Genomic DNA, 9,725 nt, shown 5'->3' on the forward strand with positions numbered 1-9,725 from the left:
ATCGCAGTGACCAACCTACGGCCAGACTTGGTCTTCTGGTCCAATGCCTGCCAACGTGTCCTCATCGCTGAGCTGACGGTCCCATGGGAAGATGCCATTGATGAGGCATACGAAAGGCTATGCTAACTTTCACATAATGAAGGGCGCACAACTTAATGATGTGTTGTTTGGCGACCCTCTTATTGGTCAGTGCCAATCCCACCAAGAAATATCTCCAACCCCACTTAAGAAGACGTCTCTCCAGTATACATTGATCTCATCAGAGATTGTAAGAACCAGTCCTGTTAAGCAAAATAAATATCCAACAGTACAGTACAGTACTTGCAAATGAGACACAGACATGTAAGAAAACAAGATAACACCTGGATAGCACAGCTCAATGTTAAATGTTAAAGTAAAAAAATAGACATTTAAAAGAAAAACAATTTACAAATACATTTAAACACGTACAAAAGTACATAAAATTGGTACCGTTGAGTATCGGTATTGATCCCCCAGGGAATTAGTACCGTATCGATTTAAATGTGAAAGGTCCCCATTCCTCGGGGAGAGCCACACGGACGCCATATTCGTACTTTGCTACAAGTTCTTTCTTGAATTCAATAGTGTTTTTCACCTTCTTTATCAAAATGCTGGCACACTCAACTCTCTTTGGTCCCATGGTGGATCCTTTTGCAGTCTTGTTCAAGTAAAAAAAAAGTCTGAATCACCAACACGTGGGAGCTATTTGTTTGGGAATCGATTTTGCATGATAATATTGAGTTTGAGTTGATTTATTCAAACGGACAATGCATATTAATGAACACAACACAAAATGTAAATAATGTAAAAAAAAATTAAATATGCCAGATTATAGCAAGGATGCTAAAATACATCTGCAGTTTCTAAACATAAAAACAGATTAATACACAGTATGAAACATTAGACAGCACATGCTCAGCATAATAAAATACATTACAAATAGGTAAAACCAGAAGCTTTAAGCAACAATTTTAAAAAAGGTTAAAAATGTTTGCATGTTTTGTCATACCATAAACGGGAAAAGGGATTATTTTGTTACGCGCAATGTTTGGCAGTATGATAACCAAGACAGTATAAGAAAACTGGGGCAGAAACTTGGCGGACATTTTCAAAGAAACCTAAAGCATATGAAAACCAAGGTATTAAATGGGCTGATTAGGACAACATGAGACCCTGACCTAAACTTGCTTCTTTAGTGTAGCACGATATAAGACAATCCATCCATTTTCTATAGACGAGATCAATTATATAAATTTGGCCAATCCTAGAGCTTTTAATATTATCGTTATTAGAGATCTAACAGTATCAAAAACTTCACGGTACAATATTATCTCGGTATTAAGGCCACGGTACGATATTATTGTGGTCTATGTCCAAAAAAAAAACATGTGAGAAAAATGTTACAGTGTGTACAGTGGCAGTGATGTTTAGGATAAACACACTTAAAGTAATTGAACACAAACATACTAATGTTTTATCATATTTACTACTGCAAACATGTATTTTTAAGTGCAAAGAAGAGTGCAGGAACATCCACTGTTTTAAGAAAATGTTAAAGTCGAGTGTCTTTAAAGTGACATTATAAACATCCGGTGTAACAATTGTGAAACAATAATGTTCAAGTTAGTGTTTTTTAACTTTTACTTTCTGAGAAGCAGTGTCCTCTACAGTGGTCATTTTTTTCACAAAAAAGTTAACTAATAATATAACTTTTAATACTGTAAATACCTCACAAACTGATATTTAGCTTTGCTGGCTTCAAACATCTTTTCTGAGTGACGATTTATGAGGTGGCGACTTGTCCAGGGTGCTGCTCTCTGCCCGAGTGCAGCAGGATAGGCTACAGCTACCCCGCGACATCGAGAGAGACAAGCGGAAGAAAATGGATGGATGGATTGAGGATCAAGTAGATTTTCAGTTTACTCTTATTTCCTGCGGTGTACAGTTTTTGTTTGCGATTTCCCTCCGTGCTCTGCGACGTGACTGGCTGGCTGTATCGCCTTGGAAACACCATCCATCCATCCATCCATCTTCTTCCCTTTTCCGAAGTCGGGCTGTGGGGGCAGCAGCCTAAGCAGAGAAGCCCAGACTTCCCTCTCCCCAGCTACTTTGTCCAGCTCTTCCCGGGGGATGCCAAGGCGTTACCAGGCCAGCTCTTACCGTGGTCTCCTACCGGTCGGACGCACCCTAAACACATCCTCTCAATGTGGAGGAGCAGACTCGAGACGAAAATGGTGCGCTTTGCTTTGCAGATTGCAGACTTTCTTACCTCCGCCAAACATGTTATGTTTTCGCCAAGGTGTGTTTTTTAGCAACATAACTCAAACAGTTATGGACAGATGAGAGGAGACGTAGTTTTATTTTCAGACCCGGCCAACGCTAAAGTGTCACAAAAAAAAAAAATATTGCCTTTGTTTTGCTCAAAATAATGTAGGTAATAAAAGGGAATAAGGATATCATTAGAATACTTAATTGATATTATAGCATTGCCACCCTGTGTTTTTATCTGATTATTTTATGATAAAAAATTGTATCATTCAATGATGTTGAAAATGTAAAATATCTGTATCAGCATTGGTATGACCATATAGATGGGTTGCAATCAAGTGATCAAGACGCACTTCTGGGTTTCAGGCCATGGTCTAAGCCCTATTAGGCTACTGTTTATTTACCGTACCTGAATCTGTGCAGATTTAGGCTTATTTTGAAAGGTTTAGAGGCAAATATAAAAGCAATTATGACATTTTTTTTTAAATGGGATGGAGTGGAGTTTTAAACTCTTAAGAAAAATTTTTTTTTTTAAAGATTTAAACAATTTATCATTACCAAGAGGTTACAGCTACCTCACTTCACTTGACACTTACGGTATTTGGAGAAGAAAGTGATCATTGCAGACACAAGCAGTCTGATTGTATTCAACAAGATGATGAAAGTGTAGTATGGCCCAAAAGTATTTACTGAATTATATACCAGAGAATAAGTGCTTATTACATTTGAACAGAAGTGTGGATAGAAACATGTTACAACAGAAAGTAACCAGATATTAACAGTAAATTAACAAGTACATTAATGATAGTTTTAAGAAAATAACACAACTGGAAATGACAAAAGATGTTTCTGCATATGTCAGCAGACAAATTAGGAGCCTTGGTAACCTGCTTTGATATGGTTATTTTATCATATTTATATGTCAAATAATATACTGGGATGTATATCGTTATCACAGGAGGCTGCAATATATCTTGCAATATAGATTATAGGCAGTATCGTCCCTCCCTACTTGCTCTCTTGCAAATACAAGCAAACAACAAGACTCAGGTTATCAAATATGAAACATACGAAAGCAGCTACTAACGGAAGGACATATTTTTAACATTCACCATGTCAAACCTGACACAGGAGGAGGGGGCTCACCTCAGTGGGAGTCTGTGCTGCTTTCTTATCTGTCTTCTGGACATCCTTGCCACTTCGTCTCTTCTGAAGAAAGTCAATGATGGTAGATTCTTGTGAAAAAGGGAACATCACGCTAACCTACTTGATGATTGTACGGCGCATACCTCTTTGGATTTGTCCAGCTCATTCTGCAGAGCTTGTTTGGTCACCTCTACCTCGATGAGGTTCTGCCTCAGTTTCTCATTCTCGTCCTCAGTTTTGGTGCGGTTCTCCTCCACCTTTTCCAGCTCATGATGGAGCCTAACCGACACGTCTTTGGCAACCTGCAGTTCACATTGACAACTTCATGATGTGACTAATTCCATGATATCAGTTCTCCCACCGCACTGCACCTTCAGGTCCTGTTCCAGACTCCTGAGCAGCTCCTCATCGATCTCTCCCGTCTGGGCGTAGCGCAGCCTCTTCCTCTCTGCCTTGCGCAGGCGATACTGCAGGATCCGGCAGTTTTTGTTGGCTCTCTCCAGCTCGCGCCTCATTTCCTGCAGCTGGCAGGTGTCCTCCTCGTAGAATGTGTCCCGCATCTCGTCCATCTCGGCCCTCATCTCCTCTATCTCACACTGGTAACGACAAAGGAAGAAACATCTCCAACAAAATGTTTTATTTGGATTGTTAAGGCAACTAAATAAACCACATGTGGGTGATGGGTAATGTCAGCCCCATTTGTTGTCCTTCTTTTGGAACAAAATAAGCTATTGATTGCAAGGGATCAATGCTAGTCTGATCAATAACCAATTAGTCATCTGTCAGTGTGATTTTGGTGCAGATCCAAACTTGATGCAAGTGTTCAGCGCAATATGATTAATGACTCAGCTGTACACATTTAGACATATTACAAAATGACATGCACAACCTCTACACATCTACGGTAAATGCTAAAACTGAGCTTATGCAAATGTGGTAATGCCTGTTTCTGTTTTAAAACAGTAGTGGTCTTATTATTGTTGTATATTTGCAGTACTGTGAAAGGGCGCTGCATCATGCTGAAGCTTTTGACCGGCGACCCATTTAAACTGCATGAAATGGTCAAATGGTTTTAAAATGCTAACGTGACAAACATTATGGACGCAGCAATTGCATCTTATTAGAGTAAAGGATTATCTTGTCATCAAGTTGTTTACGAGCAAAACAAAAAAGCTGAAGAAGAAGTTGACGCAGCATTTATAACCTTAAGGATGTGGTTTTCCTCCAAAAGTCTCTCCATATCTTCTCGAAACAGGGCCTCCTCCTGCTGTGTCATGAAGCCCGGCTGGGTGGCGTCTTCAGCCGGCGTTGGGTCACCGAGAGCAGCCTCCTCTGTGTCGGTCATGCTTTGCACCCCGTTTTTTTGTCCTCCAAAGCCCCCTCACTTTGTTTTTTCTTCTACCGGCTCCAGTGAACCCAACACGAACGAGGCCCTGCCTGCTCGGCTGGGGACGTGAGCTTCTGCCGCTGCACCGTGTAGCCGAGCAGCTTCACTCACCCCGCGGGCCCCCTGGCGTCTCGTTCACCGAGGGTACACCGGAGCACAAACGTCCATGTAGAGTAGCATTTAACATACATAAAGATAAGTAAATATTCGAGGGAACGGCAGCATCCGCCCTGTTTGCTGGGACCAGCCTCAGCACCATCCGTCATCCGGGTGAGCAGACGCACCACTGAGGCTCTCGGGCTCCCTCTACCGGCCGTTAGAGACTTCCCACCGGCATGCCTCCTTTTTTGTACCCCAGGTGCTTCAAGCTGCTTCGGCCAAAAATATACAGCAAGGTAGTCCGCAACTGCACAATTCCGTGAATGCTAGGAATCACCTAAAAACAGCCTCATTCCTATGCGGCTGTTGACTGTTGTGAATGAAGGACTTGCAGCAGCGCCCCCTGTAGTATATGTATATATATATATATATATATATATATATATATATATATATATATATATATATATATATAAATATATATATATATATATATATATATATATATATATATATATATATATATATGTTATTCTTCCACAAACTCATAAATGTGCACAAGTTAGTCTTAATTTACATTTTAAATAATATTGTCCAATATACACTGAGAAAAAATATACTTACTGCCCATTAGTCTCTCAACACAGACTTTTATTTTGAAGGCAGTAGATTTTTTTCGCCCTCAAACGTTATGCTAATTACATATTGTCAACATAAACGGTATGAGGAAAGCAGTGACGTGCTGTCAGGAGAGGCAAGTGAGGCAGTGCCTCACCTTGCCACCAGGGGGGTGGTGGGGCGTTGAGATGTTAAAAACGAAGGCATAAAATAAAATACATTTTGATATTTCTCTTTTGGGCTATGCTTGCTATGTGATTTTGGTGTGGTTCCTGTATATTTTGATCATTTTCATGGTCAAAATCACGGAAATTCCGTGTTTCCTGATCAAAATGGCGTGCAAGGGGGCGCGTGGTTGCCGCGTAATGCCCACTGGGCATGACGTTAAAGTGCATCCGGCAGTGGAGGCTCCTCTATGGGGTCTTGGGGCACTAGGAGGTTAACCCCTTTACTACTCTTACCCCAGGTGGCCCTTGGCAAAGGCCTAGTACCTGACTGCCCCCTAGCCAGTGATACGGTGAAGACCTCAACGGCGGAGCACGCGGAAGACAGTAGATTTAAGAACTACCACAATGGCTGCGATGGCGGAAGAAGGCTGCAGCAGAAAATGGTCCCCAGTCGTCTTGGACTCCATGCCACTGAACCCTGACCCGATTTTTTCAAGGATCGTGTGGTGACTGTCTGTGCACCAGTCTCCACACGTAAAACAAATTAACGCACAGGCATCCTCCATAAAGGGATACACTCCTACCAGGAGGATCGTCATACTCGTTCGAGTGACCGTCGATGATGATGGTTGCCGCGATGATGATGGTTGCCGCGGGGAAAAGGCAGGCCATGAGGCAGCAAGTACCTCTGCCTCAAGGTACGGGGCGATATATTGTCAACTTGCAGTTCAATGCCTCAGCAGTTACCTGACTCGCCACATTAGCAAACACATGTCTCTCCAGCGGAAGCCAGCCTTTTTTTCTTTTTTTTTTTTACTGTATTTACAACAAACATGGCATTTTTATTAGAGTAAGCCAGCTTTTGTGGGTGTTTTTATGTCAGATGCAAAAATATTGCTTGGAATGAAATTCGCTTGGCACTCAGCATCAAGGGTCGGAATTGGGGGACACTGGGGCCGGCGACCCACCACCAGTTCTCCCCTCCACCCTCCCTTGTTTCGTGAGTATATTGGACATCTGGAATCTGTCCATAAGGAGGGGGGTACTGTTACGGCTCAGGCTCCTGCCAACGCCGCTCATCCGTCTGTGCGCACCTCGGGACACGCCCACGGGTGCGCACATCCAGGGACGCGCCGTGCGCGTCCCCGCCCTGCAGCAGCCACCAGCTGCAATCAATCACCGGCAATCATCACACCTGAAACTGATGAGGGCGAGCTGGTTAAAAGACCAGTGGACCCTAGGATCGGCGCGGGAACTTAGTTTTTCCTCATGGTGTACCGTAAGCAACAAGCTTCATGCTCTCTATTCGTGTTTCCTCTCCGTGCCTTGATTTGTCCCTTGTCTTCTCCCGTGTCCCCGCAGCACCCTTCGTCACCTGGAAAGTGAGCTGTGCATCTCACTTTTCCCTGGATCTTCCTCTGGACTCTGACTGCCTCCTTCGTTCCTCGACCTCTTGCTCGTCCCTGGATTCTGACGCCTCGCTCTCGCCCCGGATCATCTGCCTGCCCCCTGGACTTCCGCGTATCTCGTTCAACACGTTGGTAACACTCACTTCAGTTAAATTCTACACATAGTCTTACACCACACACTCTTGTATCCTAGTTCACACTCCATTTCCTTAGTTCAGTAGTGTTTGTTATTATTATTATATATATATATATATATTGAATTATTATATATATATATTTATATATATATATTAAATAATTGTATATACTGCCCCCTGGTGTCTGTTTGCCGTTACCTCCTCGCAGTAAATACAACAGTAAGTTCCCGCCAAAATTAAGGACCTGACGGCACAGTTCTTTAGCCCCGCCCCCAGTGACTTTAGTTCCGCCCCCTGTGAAATTTTTTTTTTTCTGCCTCTTGCCCCATTCACCATGTCTTTTTCTTTTTTTCGCTTCAAACCAGAGGATTTGTCTTGTCCTGCCGAGCAGTCTTGGAAAGGCATGTTCAGTAGCGAGATAAGCAAGGAGGAATTTTCTCGTCGCCTGGACACCCTCCTCCCACCCTTAGAGACTCAGTCTACTGGAAGCGTCTGGAATCCGCCTTTGGAGGGGGGGAATGGTACCGACAACCATGCTGGTGAGGTAGCACAGCTGCGGCCAGCAAGACCACTACCATCTATCTTTCAGTTTGCCTGGCCGCACCCACCAACCACGCTACCAGCACCTGTCCCTCGGCTAGCGTCCGAGCTAGCACCTGTCCCTCGGCTAGCGTCCGAGCTAGCACCTGTCCCTCGGCTAGCGTCCGAGCTAGCACCTGTCCCTCGGCTAGCGTCCGAGCTAGCACCTGTCCCTCGGCTAGCGTCCGAGCTAGCACCTGTCCCTCGGCTAGCGTCCGAGCTAGCACCTGTCCCTCGGCTAGCGTCCGAGCTAGCACCTGTCCCTCGGCTAGCGTCCGAGCTAGCCCCTGTCCCTCGGCTAGCGTCCGAGCTAGCACCTGTCCCTCGGCTAGCGTCCGAGCTAGCACCTGTCCCTCGGCTAGCGTCCGAGCTAGCACCTGTCCCTCGGCTAGCGTCCGAGCTAGCACCTGTCCCTCGGCTAGCGTCCGAACTAGCACCTGTCCCTCGGCTAGCGTCCGAGCTAGCACCTGTCCCTCGGCTAGCGTCCGAGCTAGCACCTGTCCCTCGGCTAGCGTCCGAGCTAGCACCTGTCCCTCGGCTAGCGTCCGAGCTAGCACCTGTCCCTCGGCTAGCGTCCGAGCTAGCACCAGCCCCTCGGCTAGCGTCCGAGCTAGCACCAGCCCCTCGGCTAGCGTCCGAGCTAGCACCAGCCCCTCGGCTAGCGTCCGAGCTAGCACCAGCCCCTCGGCTAGCGTCCGAGCTAGCACCAGCCCCTCGACTAGCGTCCGAGCTAGCACCAGCCCCTCGGCTAGCGTCCGAGCTAGCACCAGCCCCTCGGCTAGCCTCCGAACTAGCACCAGCCCCTCGGCTAGCCTCCGAGCTAGCACCAACCCCTCGGCTAGTCTCCGAGCTAGCACCAGCCCCTCGGCTAGCGTCCGAGCTAGCACCAACCCCTCGGCTAGTCTCCGAGCTAGCACCAGTCCCCAGGCTGGCCCCCATGTCTCCACCAGCTCCCAGGCTGGCCCCCACGTCTCCACCAGCTCCCAGGCTGGCCCCCACGTCTCCACCAGCTCCCAGGCTGGCCCCCACATCTCCAACAGCTCCCAGGCTGGCCCCCACGTCTCCACCAGCCTCCAGGCTGGCCTCGACCTCAGCACCTCGGCCTGCTCCGCCGACTCCAGCACCTCGGCCTGCTCCGCCGACTCCAGCACCTCGGCCTGCTCCGCCGACTCCAGCACCTCGGCCTGCTCCGCCGACTTCAGCACCTCGGCCAGCTCCTCAGCTGCCCTCCTCGTCTCCGGCTTTGACGTCCGCCGCTTCCACGCCTTTGACGTCTGCCGCTTCCACGCCTGCCTCGCCGATGACGTCTTCCTCCACGCCTGCCTCGCCGATGACGTCTTCCTCCACGCCTGCCTCGCCGATGACGTCTTCCTCCACGCCGCCGCCGATGTCATATCCTCGTTTCCGGCGAGACGCACCATGGCGCCAATCACGTCCGCCTTCCCGTCGGCCAAGATGGTGGCCGTCCCTTGGTCGCCCGCCTCGCCGGCTTCAGCGGCGTTCTTCTCGCCACCGCCATCAGACTCGTCCTCGGTGGATTCGGGGACACTGGGGCCGGCGACCCACCACCAGTTCTCCCCTCCACCCTCCCTTGTTTCGTGAGTATATTGGACATCTGGAATCTGTCCATAAGGAGGGGGGTACTGTTACGGCTCAGGCTCCTGCCAACGCCGCTCATCCGTCTGTGCGCACCTCGGGACACGCCCACGGGTGCGCACATCCAGGGACGCGCCGCGGACGTCCCCGCCCTGCAGCAGCCACCAGCTCCAATCAATCACCGGCAATCATCACACCTGAAACTGATGACGGCGAGCTGGTTAAAAGACCAGTGGACCCTAGGATCGGCGCGGGAACTTAGTTTTTCCTCATGGTGTACCGTAAGCAACAAGCTTCA

The 9,725-nt window shown here is 47.5% G+C and overlaps 1 protein-coding gene across 2 annotated transcripts in view; it reads right to left on the reverse strand.

The window, feature by feature from the left end:
* Window positions 1-5,121, reverse strand: part of LOC133576204 (microtubule cross-linking factor 3-like) — a 32,237-nt gene extending 27,116 nt beyond the window's left edge. For both annotated transcript variants that reach the window (XM_061929259.2, XM_061929258.2), the window contains exons 1-4: window positions 4,640-5,121; window positions 3,807-4,031; window positions 3,579-3,737; window positions 3,436-3,498 (exon numbers count right to left, since the gene is read on the reverse strand). In XM_061929259.2, coding sequence (XP_061785243.1) covers window positions 3,436-3,498; window positions 3,579-3,737; window positions 3,807-4,031; window positions 4,640-4,780 — 588 coding nt within the window. In that variant the 5' untranslated portion in view covers window positions 4,781-5,121. The remainder of the gene's footprint in view (window positions 1-3,435; window positions 3,499-3,578; window positions 3,738-3,806; window positions 4,032-4,639) is intronic.
* Between the last annotated feature and the right edge of the window lie 4,604 nt (window positions 5,122-9,725).

Source organism: Nerophis lumbriciformis, linkage group LG34, assembly GCF_033978685.3.
Source record: "Nerophis lumbriciformis linkage group LG34, RoL_Nlum_v2.1, whole genome shotgun sequence".
NCBI classification, from domain to species: Eukaryota; Metazoa; Chordata; class Actinopteri; order Syngnathiformes; family Syngnathidae; genus Nerophis; species Nerophis lumbriciformis.